Raw genomic sequence first — 23886 nt, forward strand, 5'->3', positions numbered from 1 at the left:
GAAATGTTTTAATAGTTTTAGTTGTAGATTTAATCAAGTAATTTAGTAAACTATAACAGCCTCGAAGATCTGTTATATTCATAGCAAATATATTTGTCCTAATATATGGTCACAAAATGAATCCATGTGTCAAAAAATGCCAGATCCCATGTGTCTGCTGACTCAAGTCTTGGTGACATTAAGAGTAAACGAGTAAGGGAGTAATTCTGCTAATAAGGTAAAGCTCTTCATGTCTAGACAGGCAGACAGAGAGAGTATAAAAACAACGGGGTTTTATGTCTACATTAGTGCTGAATAATCGTCTAGCACACAAACCAGGCCTGATCGGCTTCTCCAGAAGCTTACGTTCTGCCAGATAGTTTGAAAAAAATCCAAATTCAAGCTTTTTAGCCTTTTAGTATGAAATTGGTAGCATTTAGGACATGGGCGTCGGAAGCACAAAAAATTTGGTTGATTCCTCCCCCAGAAAAACCTCGAGTAAAATTGATGCCAATTTTGCATCAGCTTTAGGGGTGTGGTGAGAAAAACATGTGACTAGTAGTTTTGGCGCTATTTGACGCTGGTTCGAATCCCCCTTTTGCCAATCTCACTCTTTTTCATTTTCACGTCACATATCAGACTGTACAGGCATTTATTTTCATCAAAATGAAAAATACATTTTGAAAAATGGCTAACAGGTGTTTAATAATAAAGTGTATACAGTTAGGGGTAGTATACAACAATACTTTATTTACCTTGCTGTGTTGAAACCCAATTTAATATATACGGACTCTGAATGAGCCAGCCGGAGTGGATTTGAGGAAGCAGAAGCATGGAAGTCAAGGCTTTAGCTAAAACGCGAAATGGAGTTTAATTGATCAAGCATTCCTCAAGTGTAATGGATTTGACTGACGGCGCTGCGCTAAAAGTGAGTGGGTCCAATATCATTGGTCTTAAAAAGCGAGTGGGTGCTGTCCCACCCACATTCAATGGTTCCGACACCCATGGTTTAGGATATCTATAAACTTGAATGCTCCAGAACATTGACAAAACTCTCAAAAAGTCTCTCACATTAATACGGATCAGAGATTTTGATGACATCATTCTGCACTTCAGATTCTCATCAGATTCTAGGCTATTGGCTGTTTTAAAAGGGGGAGGAGCCATTCAGTATGTCCCACCCCAACCTCCGCATTTCAAGGCACTTTAGTGGGTTTTTAACCGTTTTGGGGATGACTACTGAAGTAAGATAGCTCACTTGTTGATGTTGTCTGACAAAGAATCACATCAATGTATTTATGTCACAATGTAGAACACACACAGCTTCAGAACAATGAGCTCTCTTTCTCTCTCATGCGTTTTCTTTAATAAAACTGCTTTGAAACAGTGCAGTGCATTGTGAAAAGTGCTATATTAATTCAATCTGATTCATTGACATAGTTCATTTGTCAAATATGCAGTATAGAAGATCATTAATATAAATGTCTTTTTTCAGAATAACTTGCAGTGTGGTAAAGTACATTTTCAAAGGCTGGTTTGACTGTAGATCTTTGGCAGGCTAAATTATTATTGATCATGTATTTGGTCGGTCTACAGAGATGTTCTGATTGGTTTTTTTTTCTTTTCATTTGTAGGGTGCAATTGGCCCGCCAGGTACTGATGGAATAAAGGTAAGATAACTTAGTGTTGAGGGGTCTTATTTGCTCAAATTCACAGCATCTTACGTATCTTATTTTGTCTTGAGCTATGTTTAAGCTTAAGGAATATCCCAGACTTAGCTGGCAGGGGAAGGAAATCCTGTCAAAAAGAATTAAATCGCCCTGTCTGTTTAATCATCTCAAACAGCAAACCAAAGCCAAATGCATCATTTGCGTGAAGTATTATCTTTGCAATAGAGAAACTTAAAGCAAATATCATGAGTCATTTCCTTGCGTTTATACTGTGCGTTTGAAATATATGAATGCATTTAAGTTTTAATTTGAGGTTTTTATTTATCCTTTGAAACTCAACCAATGATGCTGACTGTGAGGCCAAAAAGCATCTTTCAAACATAAACAAGCTGGATAAAGAAAACTGTTGTGTCGTAAAAAAATACTTCTGTATTGTTCATCTAGTAGAGTGAAGAAAACTGATGCCTAACGGCTTTGTGATCTTCACAAGAATTTGGAAGTGCATTTAAACCGAAACGGGGCATGCATTAATAGGAAACAGAGAAAGGCCATTCTCTGGTGGAAACACTATTCACTTTTGGGCTCCGAGATGTAAATATTTGAACTGTTGGATGCCAGGTCATGAAATGGATCTCAGATGCTGTGCACATCAGACCAGGGCTCTGATAACACTGGATCTCCAAAAACATTCGCTTTCTTACCTACATGGGTTTTCAAATAACAAACGTTTGAGACTAAAGCGACGCAGGTCAAAGCCACGTTTCCTTACGACTCACTTCGCTCTCCACGATTTCTCCGGAGCACTTGTAAATACACAATGATTTTTAAGAACTACTTACATTTTGATGAAGCTGCCCCCTAATTTCAAAACACCCATTTTTATGATCTGCACGGGTTTAAAGTGCTTTTGGGAAACGCAGCCCAGGGCTCATTTTAGTTTGGCGTAGCGATGTTTCGTAAAATGATCAATGTTGCATGTAAAGGTTAAATGTTTAAGGAGGTTGTAAATTAAAACAAAATGCTTATTGGAACTTTTTATCCTAGCTAGGTCCACTGAATAGGTCACTTTGTGTGTTTTGTTATTTGTAGGGAGATATGGGTATGCCAGGATTAGATGGAATCCCTGGCGCCAAGGTTTGTGGCACATGCCATGTGCAGGATTTCATAACATCACAAGATCCATTTCCATTTATTATCTGATCATCACAGGTGCATCTGGATGTCAAATATAATGACCATATCATTCGATACCATGAAATGTCATTTGTCAACCAGTGTTATTTGCATTTAAGGACATGGTCCTATACTGTACGTCTTACTGATGTGTTTTCGATGGGTATTAGAGCATTACTCTAGAGGTCATGAAGGACGGGCATCTGTAACATGAGCTTCATATCTTAAATGATCTTGAACAAGTTCTCTTACTTTAACACACCCTGTTCTTGAAGTTTTTAAGCTTTGTGTGTTTAACACCCCCTCTATTCTTTTCCAACAGGGCGACAGAGGTGAACGGGGTGAAAAGGTATATTCTCCATTTCATCCTTTGTGTTTTGTTGTTCAAGACAGATTTTCAATACGTGAGCTCTGGAACTCTGTTTCATAACCTTCTACACAAATATAATGTTGTTTCAACCCATGTTGGGTAAAAATAGACAAACCCGGTTTAGATTAATCCTAGATTATCCGTATTTGACAAAACCATGGGTTAAAACAACCCAGCATTTTCATAGAGTGTGGAAAAAACATTCTGTTCGTTTAATATAGAATATCTCAACACAATCTCATGGCGTTTCATAACTATTTTACAAGGTGGCTGATTCTTATCAATTTGTACGATCTCATTTGTTCCTTTTAGTACGAATGCGCTTTTACGCCGGTGATGTTTAGGCTTAGGGGTTGTGCTTTATTATTGATGATTTTGTACAGAATAATTGTACATCGTTTCGTATCGTATTAGCCACCTCATAAAATTGCAAATATCTGCATCTGTCTGTTTTTCGACCATCACGAAAGTGATATCACACCTAAAGCACACAGTACTGAAATCAGTCCTTTGATAAGGTTATTGAAAAGGACAGAGAAAAGTTAGCACACATTTAACATATTCGCTAAATGCTGGTCAAATTAAGAGATGAAGACATAAAGTAGGAGTTTGAGTAAGAACATGACCATTTCTTAGAATTTCAAGGGATAGTTGAGCCAAAGAGGAAAATTCTGTCATTGACTCACCCTCGTGTCATTTCAAACCTGTATGACTTTCTTTCTTCTGCAGAACCCAAAAGAAGATATTTTGAATGGTACCCATTCACTTCTATTGTATGTACACAAAAAGAATGCACGTCAATGGTAGCGCCGTTGTTCGTTACCAACATTCTTCATTCATATCTTCTTTTGGATTCTGCAGAAGAAAGAAAGTCATACAGGTTTGAAATGACAAGAGGGCGAGTAAATGATGACAGAATGTTCATTTTTGGGTGAACTATTCCTTTAATGCTTTCCCTACATGACTTTTTCATAGAAAGTATATCCGAAAGAAAGAAATAAAAAGTATAACCAAAAGAAAGGAGTTGTCAGAAGCTCTTAATCCAGCTCACAGTCCATTAATGATGTGAACTGTATCTCTGAAGCTGCACAATGTTGATCGAGCAAAGCCGCGTGATCTGTTACTCTTTAGTTCTTGGATGCCTCCTACCAGGGATCATACTTGAAGCTGTTGGCAGACATACCCTTAACCACAGGCTACCACCACCACCCTTTCTCTCTGAAATAGCTGGTTAGGCCAATTTTGGACTATTTCATCTCATTGAGTCAAACACCCTCACGGTTTCAAACGGGTCAAACACAATTAAGCAGATTCCATCCCAGCCCAGATCTGCATTGCGTCCAGACATTCTTCTGAAGCTAAAAATGGCTCCAATTAAGCGTGGAAGGACAAAGCATGCGTACATCAGCTGCAGAAACACACAAGTTATTTCTTGCCAAAGCGAGCTTTTTAATTGTTTTTCCATCTGCCTCATTAAAAAAAATCCCTGCTGAAAATAAATACAATACAAATTAATAGTCAGACGTTTCTATTACAAATACCATTATGAACCATCAGCTGTTTATTATTAATACATCCTTTACAGTATATAGTGTGTTTTGGTCCTTTTTCAAGTTCAGCTGTGCTCCGTTCTGAGAAAAATCACAGATGAGATCTCTTAATATTTATATTATTTAGTCTGAGAAAAAGTTTTTACAAGAGATTTTACAAATGTCTCCGTTAGAGTTTCAGAAGAGATCTCAACAATGTCTCAAACTGAGCACAGATTTGTCAAGTCTGCAATAATTAACGGTTCAATGTGTCATTTTTAAAGTGAAGGTGAAGGATGGATGGTCAATATAATATTGACAGAAATGCAATATAATATACATTACTATGTGTTCAGAGGTGTATAAAGACCTTACATAATGAAGCGTTGTGTTTTTATTGCCTTAGAATGAGCTATTTCTATCTACACACACCGCGGGTCCCCTTGCATGAAATTCGCCATGTTGTTTCTACAGTAGCCCTAAATGGACAAACTGCTCTAGGGAACGCGTGGCTGTGTATGGAAGTCTCTTGAGGCCACAGTATTCTTTACTTTTTGTGTTCAATTATTGTTTGATGAATTGTTGCTGATAACAATAAAATTTAAAGTAGGCCTAATATAAACTACTCAAGGGGTGCCATTCGTTAATGCCATCTTATTTGACATTAGCATAAGATATTTGCACAAAACATCAACCTATTTTATTAAATATTGTTTAGGTGACTGTTAAACTAATAAACATTTGAACAGATATTTCCAAAATTGCCAGTCAGAATTGGGTAATTATAATAGTTTGTTTTTGTGTTGCTAAGTGAAAAATGTCTACTTTTGGCAAACGGTTGCCTGTTTTTAATCATGTAACATTTAATTAGAAACATTAAGGACTATTTTTGGGGGGGATTTGGGTTGGGCGAGGGTGCGTGCAGTCTTCCTTCTTTTTTGTCCTTGGCTGATTACATGCATGTAGATGCCACTAAATTTCATACACTGGACCTTTAAGGGCTGCTTGACAACAGGAATGAACGATAATATGCGACATGCTCATCTCATATGTCTTGACTTTTGACACCAAGGCCAAAATTGTCAATCTCAGGACACACATAAACGGATCAAATGTTTGCATTGAATGCATTGTGAGTTGTTTGGATAAAGGTACAAAAATATAAATTGACATTTATACATATACAAGTATATACAGTATATTGTATTTATACATTAAATTCTTTAATATTACTTTGTGTGTGCTTTCTTTGTAGGGAGACATGGGAGAGGATGGGCCGAAAGGTGAATCCGGAGAGAAGGTTAGCCTACAGTGAACTAATACGTGTTTGGCACATTGATCTGTTTGATGGTCCAAACATAATTTGAGGTCATAGTTTGGGGCCAACAATAATCTGACAAATGGTGTGAAAAGTCTATAGAATAAAAGAAATATCTACTACATGAGGACCAGTTTCAGTATAGCCTACTTCGTTTTTTTTGTAACCTTATTTTAGCGTATTGATAACTGAAGTGTTCAGGTAATGAATATTTTCTGTCACCACATTGTAGAGTGTAAGTATAAAGCACATATGGGCCTTTCATAGATTTATACCGGCCAAAAAGAAAATGGACTTGATAAAACTGTGTTCCCTTGGAAGGTCTTTGATTTTTGTACCTAGTTTAATAAGCTTGTCTAACCGAGGGAGTAAAATATGATTCAGGAAGTACGCGTCGCGGGAATGAAAGCCTCCAAGCTTTTCTCAGCAGACGTTTGACAAAGTGCCTATTCCCGTCTCCGAATGAAAGGAAAACGTACGAGAAGCCTCCGAGCTTCTAGACAGTGATCGTAAAATATTTGGAAAGCATAGATTAAGACCATACACACATGAACGGCGGTATAATAGAGGCTCCTCAGGAGCAATTTGCAGCGCCTGTCTAAACGCATACAAGTCAATTCAAGCCCGGCTAGTGATAGATCTCAAACAAACGCTAACGTTTCTGCAAATATTAGCACAACTCCTTTTTGTTCGCATAATTAAACATCCCTTCTCCAAATTTCGCTCATATGAGCTTGACGTGGATTACAGTGGGCGACTCTCGTGTGATTCACCGCTGACTAAGAGCACGGGGCGTGATGTCTCCCGCACCATTAAAACACTCTCTGTCATGATCTAGAGTCTTGTGCTTTTCCAAAAAATGTCAATAGTTCATTGTGAGTCGCTCGGAGAGGATGCAGACCTTTTGGCACGTGTTGCGTGGGGATGCCAGGTCTTGGACTGGGAGATCGGGGGAAAAACGTAGTAATACAGACGGCAGGAGTGAGATGTGTGCAGGGCAGGGCTGAAAAGGGAAAATAATGATGGCAGACGCAGGCCGAGGTCCAAGACGGTGTGAGAATACGGCCTTTTGGCAACAAGCTGTGAGTGCCGATATTTGTGGTATATTATTTTCAATCGTGTATTTTGTGTCTGTCTTCGAATGGCGTAAGGCATGCGAGGGGTTTCGTCCCACTGGGCATGCACGGCTTTGGTACTTAAAACAATGGCTTTTTGGTGTTGTGTATAAATATTTAACTGGGTGTGAAATTAGCTGTGACTTGCTGTGTAGCTCCGCTCCCACTAAAAACACTCAGATCTCAGAGGTGGAAAAACCCTCTCTGGGTCAAAACATAACACAAATAAATGCCATAATTGGATTGCAAAAGGCTTTGGGGTTTTGGAGGTTTGGCCGGTGGCACGGTCTCTTGGCACTTCCCCGTAATCTTGAGGTTGCAGTCTGCCCGTGACGTCTGGAAGGGATTCAAGATTTGGCAGCGCCATGTTTGACTCGAAACCTCGGGAGCTTCTCTTCTTCTGTACTGTGGAAAGAAGCACTGTTTCTGAACAAAGGAACCAAATGGGCGCAACTGTTTTGTGACTTGAGCTCAGTGTGTAGTTATTTACATTCCAAACTGACGCACTTCGCATTCAGGGTGCACATTTTATCAGCATGTGTGTTCCTTGCTAATGCAATGCTCTACTTTGCACGTGTTCATTCTGTGCAGCAAGAAAACAGATTATTTGTCAAATGAACAAAAGTAATCCCATTGTGTGTTAGCAGTACACGCATACAGGAGTGGCGACATTGAAAAATGTGTGTTGTTGTCTTTCATTCAAATATATTGTTGAAGATGTATGAAATAAATAGTATGCATGTTGTGTAGTTTTGATTTGGGAGTGTAAATGAAACTCAGCATTGAGAAGAATTTAAGAACGCTTGGCAAAAATGACAACACATGCAAAAAGCTTATTGAGTCAAGACCACACAGTAAAATCGCCAGTGTAAAAAAGGTCAAATTAACACTCACAGTGTACATATAATCCACACTCTCAAAGTGTGGATTATATATACACTGTGAGAGTTAATTTGAAAACAAGAGAGAATCAATCAAATATTAGCAACTGTAAAGCGTAACGGAAATGTTAAACTGCAAATTTAAAAGTTGGGTGTAACATTTTTTGAATATTACTTATTTGTACAATTGTATTGTATTCCTGGATACGCTGTAGGGCTGTCAAACGATTAATCGCATCCAGAATAAAAGTTTGTGTTGACATAATACATGTCTGTGTACTGTGCATATTAGTTTTGTATTTATAAACACTAAAAAGTACACATACAAGTACTGTATGTATATATAGGAAATATGTAGATGTATTTGTTTTTACCAATAATTGAAATTATATATAAACGTTATTTTTATATTTTTCTTCATTGTATGCATGTATGTGTATGTGTTTATAAATACAAGATTAATATGCATAGTACACAGACATACTATATTATGTTAACAAACTTTTATTCTGGATGCGATTAATCGTTTGACAGCCCTACTTTTAAATATATTTTCTTTGAAATATTATCTTTTTTATTATTTACAAATAGTTCCATGTGTAACATCTTATTACTTTTAACCAAGTTTTTCCTTTTACTTCATTTTATACCCTGTTCCTATTTTGATGGTTAAATCTAACCTGATGCGACATTAAAAGCAAATATTGCACACGTTTGCCCTCCGCACGTAATTTTGGCCGCTTCTCTATGTGTAAGCAATGCATGAACGGGGCATCGGGCGCGTATTGTATTATCGAATACTTTTCAAGATCGCAAATCCATTAGTTTGGTCTGTCAACCCGACACTGTTGCATTCACTTTTGATGTAACATTGTGAATACTCCATTAGAGATTCATTTTCTTTTTGAATTCGTTTTCTGTCACCTCTGTAACACTCTGAGCCTCTCTTTAGTTCCCGGTCTCTTGGTTTTGTGAAAGCCCGCTGTCAGTCGATCTGTCACAGACCTTTCGATCACAGTTTATCTTGTTCGCAACAAAATAATGAAAGTCAATTTCAGCAGATTATGTTCTCTGGCAGTAGCTGTGCTCTCGCTTTATGTGTATTAAAACCATGATCGAAACATGTGTGTTTGTGTTAAGACAGACTTTTATGAGCCGTGTTTAACATTCTCATGCACATTTGAGTTTCTACTTTAACGAAACAATAACAAATGCAACAGTCGTGTTTTTGCTTACAAGATGGATGTTTTGTGACTGTAATTCATTATTTTTATTCAGTAAGTTACTTTTGCAAACTTCTCAAATGGATTTCCAAGGCCATGAGACACCAGATGTGATGAACGCAGGTCACCAATGCAAATCTCGGCCAGTGATCATCAGGTGCACAACAGAATAAACGTTGACATATTGTGCTTTCATTTCTATGTCACTCTGCAACGAAAACTAGAGACCGATCTTTCACAACTGATGGTTTAATGTTGTCATTTTGAACCAAACGTAACTTAAAAACTGAAGTCCGCTGACAAATCTGAGGAACTGTTTTTATATCTTTGGCATGGTTCAGTCATCCTTCAAGATGCACAAAGAACATTCACATAAAGGCAAAGAGACAAGGCATGAAGCTGGGGGTTGAGAGGGGAGGGCCGCTTTACTGATATCCAGCTTTAACTGTTAATGTAGTTTACGGCCAACAAAAAATGCAGCGATTACACTCGCCTTGTGTGCCGTGCATCATAATTACACCCATAAAAGTCAAAGCATGCATTCCTCAGCAACCTCTGAGCGTAAGACGCACGTGTTGTGAACCACATGTTCAGCAGCGGGCGGAGGGCCCGAGACTAATCTATCTTCTGCCCCCTGCTCATCACTTCACATCACATCCCCAACAACTCTGAAATCAATGTCATTGGGCTTTTATCTCAAAACTGTTACTGCAGTAGGAGAAGAGTGAACTTGGTTTATACCAGACTCTTTTTTTCCTAAACATCCTTAATGGTGATTTGTGTGATATTAAGGAGGATCTATTGACAGAAATGCAATATAATGTACATAACTATGTGTTCAGAGGTGTATCAAGATCTTACATAATGAAGCGTTATGTTTTTATTATGAGCTATTTCTGTATACACTGTAAAACTTGCCAGCAACTTGCTGTAAATTTCATTTACAATTTAGTTTTCAACATACAGTAAACTTACCTAGTTCTATATATATTCTTTCATAAAACAAGACTAAATATCTGAGGTCACTTTTCTTGTTATGTAAATATGTCGTAATTTATGAAGTTTTCAATATTTTTACTAGAAAACAAAACAAAAATGCTTAGAAAGAATGTCATTTTTTGCTGTGTAATGCCAGTAATGAGACGAGTTTTTATCTTGCTCATTTTGAATCTCAAAAGTCAAAGTGTTTTCATTTTGATTTAAGTAAAGTTTAACTCAAATTAAAAACATTACTAATAGGAAAATATTAAGTAGTAATCAAATCTACAGTAAGTTACTGGCAAACCTGCTGCAAAATTACAGCAAAGTTTTACTGTGTACATACACCGCGAGTCCCCTTACATGTAATTCGCCATGTTGTTTCTACAGTAGCCCTAAATGGACAAACTTCTGTACCGAGCGTGTTTCATAAATACATTATCTCCTTCGGCAAAGAAGCGAAAACGTGACGAAATCTTAGTCCTGTGCAGCCACCGCAGTGCTCTGAAAGAGAGCGGTGAGCGGTGGAGTTAGCCGTTGGTTGCAATTCACAACCTCACCACTAGACACCGCTAAATTTCATACACCGGATCTTTCAGTGAATATAGATGTTTAGGTTATTATGTTGGAAAACAAGACAAAAAAATGAGTTTGAATATGTTTTTCGCAGTGCAGAAGAAAAGCTGTTTGCTGTTTGTTTGCATTTTACGATCGTTTTTTTTTTAACTCATAACATAGTTTCCTATAATCATGAAGATATGTAGGTTGAAAGGTCAAAGCTGTGAAAACAACAGATGATGTTTCTTTTCCATTATGTTTAGGAGATCAAAATAAACACGTCAGGTTTTCCCCCCAGATTTGATTCGCTCAGGAAACGTTGCTCTTTGAAGCAGGAAGACATTTTTCAGATGCACCTGTGTATCAGCGGCGCCAGCCTGAACTCAACTCATCTCCCTGATCTGCATGTCAATGATCCACGCTGCATTGGCACAGATGTGACACAGATGCAGAGGAAAGGAAAACAGCATATTGTTTTATGCATTTGCTCAAGTTGCCTTGACTTGACATTGGGTGGCAGTTTACATCCAGTTTCTCTGGGAGTTTTGAAGAAACTTAAAAAAAGGCTTCTGTTTAATCTCTTAAAGTCCCCGTGAACCGGAAGTTGCGATCGTTTTTACTTCCGTATTTTGACGCATTTCCGATTGAAATGGAATTTCTAATGAGAAAAATAGTGGGCGTGGCTTTTGTCTTTCTCTGCGATTTGATTGGATCTATAAAAACAGCCGTTACATTTTGAAACTGACTGTTGAAGGGGAAGAGTTAACGGATGCTCCGCCCAAGCCATCTAGCATACGTCATTTAAGATGGATTGTCACTACAGGACGGAAGTGCATCTTCAGATTTTAACTGAAGATTATGAGGGCACACGAATTATAAAAAGAGAATGACCCACATTGATCAACTATTTACAATAAACACTGCAATATTTCATGGAAAAATAGGCATTGTAAATTTTAATTTCACTGGGACTTTAAAGTGAGGCGGTTTATAAGTTATATTAATAAGTGATGCAAGTAGATACATGCACGATTTGGCATAGTAACACAAGGTCATAACCGTACATGAACATCCTCCACAACCTTTCTGCACAATTCTAGTTTTTAAACCTTCATCCTCTTCTTCTTTATCTCTTTTCTTTTGATGTTATGGAGCTATTGGATGCTGATCTGCTTTGCTCTGTCCTCACAATCTGATGGAGCTGCTGGCTTACAGTAGAGCTTCTATTGCACCAGATGCATTGGCATGCTCAGCAATATTGTGACTTCGTGATGACAAGAATCTGATTCAATTCCGTCAAATAAAAACACCTTATTTGTAGTATAAATATTAGGCTGCAGTTTTAAAACAGCCTTTTAGCAGTTTTAATAAATACCTGTACATTGAGCAGAAAGACTGTGTTTTACTGTTTTTATTCTGTCACAGGGTGATGCCGGCTCATCTGCTGCTGGCATCAAGGTAAGGCAGGACCTCTGCATTATTTTTATCTCCAATATTGCATTTTAATTGTTCTTCTTCATTTGGTATTGTATAACCGTTCTTATTATTGCAGGGTGAGCCGGGCGAGCCAGGACGAGGAGGACATAAGGTAAAATTACAGAGCTCATGCACCGCTGTCCAGAATATACAATTCGCCCAAAACGTCTCCCCCAAAAAATATCAGCGTGCTGTCATAATTTATTCACCCTCAGACCTGCATGACTTTCTTTATTCGTTAGTACAAATCCGGAGAACGATTGCCTCAGTCACCATTCACTTTCATTGCATCTTTTTTTCATATGTTAGTGAATGGTAACTGAGGCGGTTGAGTCTCATAACATTCAGTCAAACATCTTCTTTTGTGTTCCACGAAAGAAAGAAGTCAAATGGGTTTGGAATAACATGAGTGTGATTAAAGATGACAGAATTTCATTCTACAGTGAATACGAATGGGGTAAACTCATTTTTTGGACAAAAGTATATTTGCTTTACTCTACATGTGTCCATCGAGTGAAAACACTTACAAAAACAGCAAAACAGGTGTTATCGTTCTTACGTTGTTGTATATGGCTGAAAAAATATTTGCTAAAAAGCACAAACCTGCAGCTCGACCCAAGTCCAGGAAACTTTTTTTGTGCTTTCGAGCAAAGTCTACTTAATTTCAAGCCCATTCTCAATAGAACAAGATTTGTTAACTCTTTCCCTGCAAGATTTTTGATCATATTCACAAAACGATCGTACCTCTCAGAATATTTAGTTGTATGAATCAGCAAAAAGTTAATATATCAAATTAAAAGCCTCTGCTTTTAACAGAAAACACATTTTATTCCAGCTTTAAGTTTAATTAAAAAAATATTTCAAACAAACTTATTTTGCTCTTCTGTCCAAAACTTTGTTCATATCGAATTCAGAACGATGGTCAAAACCGAGTATTCACTTTTCACACAATTCCTGAATCAAGATACATTTACTTGAGAAGTGACCTACTGTATTAGTTTCTAAAAAATTAAAAAAGAAAAGTAAGTTATTGATTAAAATGAGCAAACATATCCAGCAGTGGGGTAAGAAAAATAAATGTCAATTATAAAATATAATACAACATAAAAACCTTTATTTTTATTAGCGTATTCACAACCTAATTTTGATTTGAATTTGAATCAGAATAATCCGTTTGCTTCTGAAGAAAATGTATCTTGATTTAACAATTTGCACTGAAAACAAGACAAAAACAGTAGATTTATATTTTGCAGTGTGCTCGTTCAGAAAATATGTAACAGCGCCCCCTACCGTGTAATATTGAAAACATGAAACTCCGGACAAACTCATCATTGGAAGGGAAGCGTTGTCGCCAATATTGAAAAAGCTTGTCAGTGGCAGTGAAAGAGTTAATCAATTTCTATGTATTTGGTATTGTCATCATCGATTTAATTTGACTCCTTTATTGACAATTGATAGAACGATCAATGCTCTGTCTCCAACACAATAACATGCTTTATCTCCACCTGATACAGATGGCATTACAGCTGGCATACTTCGTCTTTTTGCTTTATGTATTTCTCCTCACGCTTTATAACTTGTTCTGGTTGCCCATTAAAATACTGTTCGCTGAATAATGCATTCGCTCAGAGCCGGGAGTACAGTTAGTTCTGCTCGTACAAAATTGTTCATCATATTAACAGCACTTGAAGGCAATGTTGTGAAACTCACAGATCTTGGATCTGTTTAACGCAGCCATTCCGAGCTCTGTTCCTACTCGCATTCCACATGTGTATTAATTTCAACAGAGCATGAATGACTAACTAACAATAAAATTTTATTTGTGACATGCTATGTTAGTGCTTCTGAGGAGTCGGCTTTTTCCCTCTCATGTGATTTACTGAGACCGCAGTACAATAATAATATCTTGGGTTCTAATTGGATATATACATGCGTACGATAAGCAAGAGCGTTTTGCAGATGTAAACCCACCTACCAATTCTAGTATGGACGAAATAGTCCGTCAAACGTGGCAGAACCATTAAAATGACATTTCATGGACACCATCCAACTGCGTCACCATTAAACGGTCAATTGGTCTTTGCGTCAACTATGCAGAATCTTAAAGATTTTCACTTTTCTTGGTGAAGCAAAGCCAATCTTTTGATAAAGTGGGCAAGAGGAAACCTATTGTGGTTGAGCTGGGTTTCCAGGCTCACGGCCAGCGCTGGTGGCTTGGTTTGGCTGTAACGTGTTGCACTTTTCCTGTATGTAGGGAGAGCCAGGACTTCCAGGGCTGCCTGGACTCCCCGGGATTAAGGTAATTCTTATGTCTTCATGCCTAAAACCCCAGTCCCACCCATCCTGCCAATAAGACGTGTGTGTGTGTGTGTAGACTCCATAGAAGTGACTTTATGTTGTCATTTGCATTAACTTTGACATGGCTTCAAAGTGTGCTTTGAATTGAAACCGAGATGCACATTGTCAGAATTCCTTGATTATTGAATCATCATTTATTTGTTTTCTCATCATGTTGTTGCAAGACTATTATTCTCAGAGCCGATCCTTCCTATACGCAGACTACGCAGGTTGCGTAGGGCCCCTGCACCACCAGGGGGCCCCCTTGAGTACCGAATCAAAAACACTATTGTAAACTGTAATTGTACATTTTTATAACTTGCGGATTCAACTTTAGAGGAATCATTTGGAAATGTCCTTTTTAATGCTTAATTTATTTAATCACTGTTACATACTCGGATATCATGCAGCAGGCGGCAGGTAATGACATGCACATAATGTGCTGTTATGCGTCTTTACAAATGACCATGGCTTTAGAACGGAGCTATTCGTCTGAGCAGAGAAAAAATGGCAACAAGCAAAAGAACAAGAAGGCAGGTGTTTTTGTACTATTTTAAAGCTTTATTTAGTTTTGCCAAATTATGCAATGAATTGCTTACAAAACAATTGCAGTACAGATTTACAAATTCAGTATTTGTCAACTATATTTCGTTTGCCCATGCTAATATGAAACTTTTATTTTAATTGTTACATTTAGAGAATTGTTGATGTGTTTTCGTATTCTTAGCTTTTTTGAGAAAGCTATATTTGTCATGCTTTGTTTTTACTACCAAATGAGTGATTTACAAACAAAAATACAGCGTTTGCGTGTTCTAGTTTTTTTAACAGCTAGATGGTTCCAGAGCCATCTCATTTCATTTAATTTTAGACTTAATTGTTTAAGTATAGAATGAACCCCCAGTCTTTGTTCGTTTTAGTGTGTTAATTGAGTTATTATTTTTTATTTCTTATAGTTTACAGTTATGTTTAGGCCTTTATGTGATTTTAATTACTTGTACAAGGGCCCCTCACAAGTTTGCTTAGGGCCCCCAGACGTCTAGGAATCGGCACTGAGGTCTGTGGTATTCACAATATCTTAAAAGCAGAAATGAAGTGTCTGACTTTCTTCATAGATATTTTCAACTTTTCTTTTCACGAAAATTGACGTTGTCACTTTGGTTATATTACAGTATGCTTCAATCAAGCCCACGAGGATCTTAAATCATTCACAACAACATACTTTCCCAGAACTATCGAGGGTCATTTCACCACTTGTTTTTGTCAAACGAAACTTCTGTTTTTCTTGAAAAACTGAATCAAATGGCCGTTTGCCGCACGCGGTCCAGTTTCTCAGAATGCATTTAGAAAAAGAATATGAAGAATATTCGGGGTCATTATCTGAAGCGTCTATAGTGTGCAATGCAAAGAATGCTGAAACAGGCATGAGCTAACGCTGTTGCTGTTTTGGTTTGTTTGCCTGTTATCCGTTGAGTACGCTTGCAACTTGTTGGCCTTGTAAAAATCCTTGCTGTTTTATATAACCCTGGTTTTACTGAGGGGCTGAATGCTTTGGATGCTAACATTGTGCTAATGTATTGCTCTCGTGTTCTTTGAAAGAGTTCAGAGGTGATTATATTTTCATGTTGTAACTCACGTGTGCACACAATGTTCATTTACTTGGAACACATCGTCTGCTTTTGAAATAATGTTTTCAGCGTTCCTCTTTTCATACTGTATGTAGTAATATCAACAACTCAGTGACCGTGAACTCTGTTTCAGCATTTATAATTGATCTTTTCTTTTAGATTTAATCAGAGTTTTAACCTAATGTTTTATGAAAGGAAACTCTTTTGTCAGTTGCGATGAGCATCTAGACAACTGTATCAAATCAGTTTCGCTTACATACATAATAAGATACCATATAGCTGTCATATCTATCGATCGCTTCTACTAAAAGAGAGATGTTCAGTTGGATATAATGTTGTCTCAGTTTCTTCCTCATCTCTTTCTCCAGGGTGAACCTGGTTTCTATGGACCTCAGGGTGAGCCTGGACTGCCCGGCCTGCCAGGCACAAAGGTGAGTGTTTATTTTGTGGATTTATTCAGATGTTATGGATAACAAGAAAGATGTTTAGAGTCATCTTCTTGAAATCAAGTATGACAAGCTATAGGACGGAAAAATCAAAGATTAGATCTGGTGGGAACTGTTCTCTGTCATGTCTCGGATAGTTCTCTTGAGAAAAAGGGTCTGAAAAAAAGAGTGAGAAATGTCTCTGCCATTTGAGTTTCGGAAGAGATCTCAACAATGTCTCAAACTGAGCTCAGATTTGTCAAGTCTGCAATCAAAAATCAGTATTTTTGAAGATCCCGATATGAACTCGAACATTTCTCATCAAATTTACCCAAATCCAGATGATTTTACCTCTACAATCTACATTCATTTGATTTGTTTCTGTTTTTATTTCTCCTGAGCAATTTTAGGAGAAACATCTGAGACTAAACACAACTGAGAATTTTGGGAGTTGGTATGCTGTGGGTTATAGGCTAAACGCATTTTAAAACATGAACCAGTGAAATTGAAATCTTAGGTTTGTTTGCTGTGTGAAGTTTTAAGCAAAGTGGTGCCAAAGTTAAAACTTGGCCGTGATTAGTTCATTGACGTTTTCTGAATGAATTAATTCGCTGGTGGAGAATATTGAGTCAAAACCTCAGAAGTCATGGAGAAATGGCAGAAGTTGCTTGGGCAAATTCTTTGGATTAAAGGATGAAGTAATTATCCTTTGATATTTTGTACTTTGTGATCTGTGCAATTGTTTTTGGCATTGGTGAAACCGGGAAAAGAGGAAGCTAATAAATGAATAAATCCTTCGGCGCTATATGCCATTCTCATTCCAGTATAACTTTAAAGTGACTTCTGCCCACCCAAATTGAGTTGATGAAGTGTTTCAGTGTTCTGAAGAATTTCAATTTCCTCCGGTGGAGATCGAGCGGATTGAACCGAAGTATTGTGAGGACGGACGTTTCTTCTGAGAAATGACAATATAGAAACCACCAAAACATCACATTTGACAAAACTCCAATTTATGTAGAGCGTACCTGTAGTGTCTACAGCAAAGACTATTACAGCAAACAACAAAATAACTTCATTTTGACTCATTTTGAATGTGGGATTTTCCTTTGGATAAAGAGTTTAGCAGTATGCCATTTTGAGATGCAAGATGTACCAAAGCTTAATACCAAAAGATTTTGTCCCTTTGAAACTAGTAAAGAATGTTTGGATTATAAGGCAATTGTATGTCCTGTGAGTGTGTATTTTTACTTTGAAATAAAGAGAAAAAGAAAAGAATATGTAAAAAGCATAGAGAGACACTAGTAATAGATGTGAGAGATACGTTGAAGATTGTGTTGCTATACTGCCCTCTACAGGTCATATTAAGAATGAATTCAACTGGTGGCGCATTCACTTAATACAATTCAATTCCCAGATAACACACATATTGATCAAATAAATATCATATATTTTGAATACACTATAAGTTGCTTTGGATGAATGCATAGAAATGAATACACATGAAACCATTTACATTTATTCTAACACTATTAAAGTGTATTCACTTAATTGTATTTAAATTCTGTCTGTTTTAAGAAATGCAAATTTGACAAATTAAAGGTTCCAGAAAATCCCTCTAAAACAAATTTTCATTTTGCAGGGAGAGAGAGGAGAACCAGGACCGCCTGGTAAAGGTGAACGTGGAGAGACAGGTCCAGCAGGATACAAGGTGAGCAAATAAGGATTTGAATGGTTAACTATGCCGTAGATTTTATAAAGACATATTCAGTCTATTGTACGGATATAAGCAGTGGTCTAGACGGCAGAGATTCATAGATTTATATTTTTAAATCATAGATGCAGCAAATCCCACTGTATTTCTGTCTGAAGTTTACATAGAATTCGGAGGATATTCGTGTGGATAAAAGATAGAAATTCAGCACATTTTTAGGGAATTCGCTCCTTTAAGTAATGTTTGTATTTAACTTTGGAGAACTGGCCGCATTGTGAATCAATCTACATGCAATCTTACAGCGATGCACCTGCATTTAAAAATGATGTATAGTTGACTCCCCCTAGCGGTGATGTTTAGAACTTGGCGAAATTGTGTTTTGTGTGGGCCCATTGTCAAACGTGACCGCCAAGAGTTTAATTGCGTGTTGACCTTGGTATAAATATTAAAACCACCAAATTACCTTGGGGATATGAAATAATGGTCCTGCCAAACTTCTTCAGGAAACTATTTGCTTAAAATGAGATTTAGACACGGGTTCATTTCCTCTACCTGTGATCTTTCCACCAACAGCAGTACTGGAGTGAGCTCTGTTTGTGTTGTGGCTTTTCGTCCCTATAGTCTAAACAACGACACATGAGATGTAATCAATCCACCCTCTTCTTATCAGAACTCCCGAAGGAAACTCAGTTTATTGATGGACAGCCTGACTTTCCAGAGTTCAAATAAACAAATCTGTTATTAGAGCTACGTCATGAAAACCGCATAACCTGTGTAATTCTCATGAGGGGCTTGAGGAGTGAACAGACGGGTCTTTGTTGAATTGAATCAAATTATCGCTGCTTGAGTAACATTAAGGATGATGATGAACGTGACCACTCACACATCTGCTTCTGTATCCCACATGAAAATACTACTATAGTAAACTTTCGTATTTACTATAGTAAATGCTAGGAAAATTCCTAGGTACTGTAGTATTTTTAACCTTACCGTAGTAAATATTCAAATATACTGCGGCGTTTACAACACTTTATCCATTAACTCAAGTTAATATTACAGAACTTTACACAGTTTACTAAAATAAGTACTGTAGTATTTTAACATGTTTCATGTTGGTATGTGTTTAAATGTATTAATAATACATCTATAACTTGTTAGGGCGAGCCGGGGGAGCCGGGTACTCTAGGCCCTAAAGGTTACAAGGTCAGTAAATGTGATTTAATAAAACATGCATTAAAAATAAAATGTGAAAGACATTCAACGTAAGTCTTATAATGAGGAAAGTATGTTTGTTTTTACAGTTTAAATGTAATCTCGGTGTCTTTTACTAACAGGGGGACACAGGAGACAAAGGAGATGACGGCCAAGAAGGTCCGCAAGTAAGTAACTGACAAACAAATGCATGTGCCATTGGTGTGTAAATGAGCTTTATTCTGACATCATTCTTAAATGATTGACATCATGACCACTGGTGGCTGTGGGGTAGTTCAGAATATGTGAACGGACATTCGTGCGATATGAACTTTCCATCATTTAGAGAGTTGGATAGAAGAGAAATAAATGTGTGAGTGTGCGACAAACCAAAATGCTCTGTAATGTTGACGCAATCGGGTTAAGGTTACATTTGACCGAATAAAACCAGAGAGAACCAGATTCATTGATTATTCACAGATCCGGGGCATAATCCAAAGAAACGGGTGGGTAAATAAGTGACTTGCAATAAATGCGTGTCTGTGCAGTGAAAAGTAGTTTTGGGTTCTTAGGACTGTGCATCCTGGAGCAAAGTCCTTGTCGTAAATTGACTTGCCTGAGTCACTATTTACTTATCGTATGAAAAAGGATGCATTGAAAGTGAACGGTGACCGAGGCTGTCAGTCACAAATGGTTTGCGTTTTGTGTTGTACGAAAGAACAAAAGCCATATAGATCTCAAAACTCAAACCAATGAGTGAACAGTTTGTATTTTTGCCTAGCTTTAAGTTTAAGATTTAAGTGCAGATTAAATGAAACATACCCACTGGTCCAAGCTTATCTCAGATCAAAATAAATGTTTTCTTCTTTTTATCAGTTCAATTTTACTTTTAACCAGTCTATCAAACTATCATTGTCACTCAGGGTCCACCCGGAGATAAAGGTGACCAGGGTACAACTGAAATCATTGACTACAATGGAAACATCCAAGAGGCTCTTCAGGTAAGCGACCTTTAACCTTTCATTTATGATCATATCTCTGAGCTGCGATAAACTGAGCAGAGGTTTCACTAGTGTAGTTAAAGGGCCGTTCACACCAAGAATGATAAAAATACTGATTACTATAACAATGTTTAAAAAATCTGTACAAATTTATATTAGGACTATATTATAACGCCTGCGATTCATTCTTTCAGATTAACGCGTTAAAATTATTTAAATTTTATTTCATATTTAACAAGTTTCTTAAGGTACTAACAATATATAAACAAAAATAATCTTACTTCAACCAGTTCGAAAAAGACAAAATAACATAGCCTAGTTATTGTCAACAAGCGTTAACGAATTAATAGCCTAGCCTAATGCAACAAATATGTTACATGCGTGAATTGTAGAAGCATTATAATTATAACATGTAAAATATATGTAACATACAGAAAGCCGCAGAAAGTGCAATTAGAAGCGTTGCAATCATAACATTCACGTATTTCCAAACTACGTATTTCTGCATGCATACTCACTGAATTCATAATACTAATTAAAACATTAGTAAAACAGTTAAAACATGAGTACATTTAATTTAATACGTTTCCAACAGTAATAACAAGAACAAATTGAATCTTACTTCAACCAGTTCGAACGTGTGTAATAGACTAACACAAGTCATCGCCGTTATTGTTTTCATCCTCTTACCACACAGTCTTTGGTCGAGCTCTTTGATCACTGGTTTGCCTTATATCCTTTATAAAATCCACAAGCAAATCTATTATTACCTGTCTTCTCTCTGGAATCGGGCGTTTGCAGATTTCACCTCGTTTGCTTCGTGGACGTGGTGTTCGTCTGACTAACATTTGGCGTTGTGGTTGGGTGTTTCGATCGCAGATGGTTGTGCATAGAAGTTGTACTGCTGTTATATTTTAAAGTAGTCTTACAGAGTTGGCAAATTACGTTATTTTTGTCATCCTTGACGAAGTACTTCCACACATCCGTTGCGTGGTGCTTGTTGGTGACGTTCACCATTTTTAGTTAATTTCTTCTTCTTTAGAGTTTATTGGCGGTTGGCAAAGCGACTAAGGGGCTGTGTCCAACGAGGCGTTTACGCCTGCGGCCGGCGTGTTTTTTCAATTGTTTTCAACGGTAACGCCACGCTTTTAAAAAAAGCCATCAGTTGAATTTTTTTCTGCTCAGCGCTGGTGCTATGCGTTTTTCCCACTATCAGCGCCGCCGTTCGACTGGGCGCCCAGAGTTGAAAAATGCTCAACTTTTGGCAGAACGCTGCGATTGCAGCGGGCGTTTTCTGCCAAACTCCTGCCGTTTTAAGCCGCATAAATGCACCTCGGTGGACACAGCCCCTTAAGATGCATTACCGCCAACGACTGGACTGGAGTGTGGATCATGGTCTTTGCATTTTCAGAGCAAAAACAAAACAATTAATTAATTTCTGGTCAATGCAGGGGCGAGTAGTCGATTGCTTTCTACAGCGCCGACTAGTGGTTGAAGTAGTCGACCACTCGACTACTCGACTAGTCTATGCAAGCCCTAGTGTGCGCTCCATTTAGTTTTCTTAGTTTGATTTTGTTTTTCATTTTTGGTGTGAATAGACCTTAAAAGTGCAGCCAGTAAATGTTTGTTGTCACTGGTCGATATGACAACACCAATTATCAGTGTCTTTTGCATTCGCGTTGCGTGCAATCACATTTATAATACATCCGTCTAAGCGACCAACGTGTCCGTTCTGGCCCCATACGTTAGCGGCCCACCGGAAAAACGCCCAATACGCCAGATGACCAGTACGCCCCTGCTACTCATGTACGTCATGTTAATTTAAGAAGTTTCAAGAAATGAAACGTACTTGGATGCAAAACAAACAGCCGTGAAACAAAGCTAGCTCTTGTTCTGCAACTCTTTTTAGCGCCTCAGTGTGCTGATAACGAAACAGCGCCTCCACTGTGGCGTAATTCACTGCAGTTACAAATGACAGTCTGTTAAATGCACCCGACATAATTTTGGCGAGAGTCTGCACGACATTTGACGGAGGCGGCCGCCTCCAATTTCTCTATGCAGGAAAAACCCTGCAGTTACATTGTAGACATACTCATTTACTCTCATATTCATTCAGCAATCAGAAGTGTCTGATAATGGAGGCTTACCAAGATAAAGTTTACAGTATTTGATCATGTGATCAGTTTTCATTAGGACACAAATGACCCTATATATGTACTGTAAGTGCTGAAGTTTTTTCAATGTAGTCATTTAAGTGGTGCTCCTAAAGCAATGGGCACGTACGAAAAAGCATGCTGACACACTATCTGGTGCAGAACTATAATCTTATCTCTTACCTTTTCTTCCTGACCGCCTGCAGAAGATAACCACTATTACAGTTACGGTAATTCACCGTCTTGTCTGTGTGTTACAGGAGTGCTGTATCTTTGTTCAGCATGAACTTCCATAAACCTGTTTCTCTCAGCTAATTCTGTTAATGCCCCCTTAATCTTAAGAAAACATTGTGTGTCGCTTTGACAAAGTTTATTAACTCTTTCCCCACCAGCCTTTAAAAAAAGTTGCCAGCGTTTTTTAACATTTTCACTAAAATTTGATGGCTCACAGTACATTTTTTGTAACGAATATATGGACAAACAATATATCAAATGAAAGAACAGAGTCTCTGCTATTAAACAAAAGAAACCGTATTCTTCTATCTTCATTTGTTCTTTTTTATCACCCTTAGATCTGGGTAGGTTTCTTATTTCTTATAGATAATTAACATTTTCTTTCAAAGACTCCGCCCAGATTAGACTCAGAACAATGATTAAAAACCGATAAAATATATAAGTTCTAGGTTCAGAGATTCTGTACTTTTTCCAAAGGTGTGTAACAGCGCCACCTGCTGTACAACAGTACAACAACCGATTGCCGTAACTCGTTGATTTTTAAATGACGAGATAACTCGTCAATTGGCGGGGAAAGAGCTAAAGCTTGTCTTATCTTACCTTTTATTTCTGTTTTAACAAAGGTCAAATGCCTGAAGGGCTTGAAGAGCTTTAAAAAGAGACTGAAAATTCTGTGATTATTTACTCACTCTCATGTCAATCATGACATTCTTCCTTCTGCAGAACACAAAAGAAGATATAACACAAAAGAGACCAAACAACACTGACCCCCGTTGACTTCCATTGCATGGACACAAAACCACTGAGACATTTCTCAAAATATTTTCTTAAGAACGAGTCATATACAGGTTTTGAGCAACATGAGGGTGAATAAATGATGACAGAATTGTTGTTTTGTCCCTGACTCCATAAGGACTTCATAAGAGTTTTAAATAGTTT

General features: G+C 37.6%; 1 protein-coding gene across 1 annotated transcript in view; it reads left to right on the forward strand.

Moving 5' to 3' along the window:
* LOC130558123 (collagen alpha-1(XXV) chain) overlaps positions 1-23886 on the forward strand; it is a 164029-nt gene that overhangs the window by 123510 nt on the left and 16633 nt on the right. The window contains exons 11-23 of the mRNA XM_057340375.1: positions 1614-1649; positions 2739-2783; positions 3145-3171; positions 5977-6021; positions 12220-12252; positions 12347-12382; positions 14525-14569; positions 16601-16663; positions 18297-18365; positions 19527-19571; positions 19703-19747; positions 20483-20560; positions 22920-22943. Coding sequence (XP_057196358.1) covers positions 1614-1649; positions 2739-2783; positions 3145-3171; positions 5977-6021; positions 12220-12252; positions 12347-12382; positions 14525-14569; positions 16601-16663; positions 18297-18365; positions 19527-19571; positions 19703-19747; positions 20483-20560; positions 22920-22943 — 591 coding nt within the window. The remainder of the gene's footprint in view (positions 1-1613; positions 1650-2738; positions 2784-3144; positions 3172-5976; positions 6022-12219; positions 12253-12346; positions 12383-14524; positions 14570-16600; positions 16664-18296; positions 18366-19526; positions 19572-19702; positions 19748-20482; positions 20561-22919; positions 22944-23886) is intronic.

This window comes from Triplophysa rosa, linkage group LG1 (genome assembly GCF_024868665.1).
Source record: "Triplophysa rosa linkage group LG1, Trosa_1v2, whole genome shotgun sequence".
NCBI lineage: Eukaryota > Metazoa > Chordata > Actinopteri > Cypriniformes > Nemacheilidae > Triplophysa > Triplophysa rosa.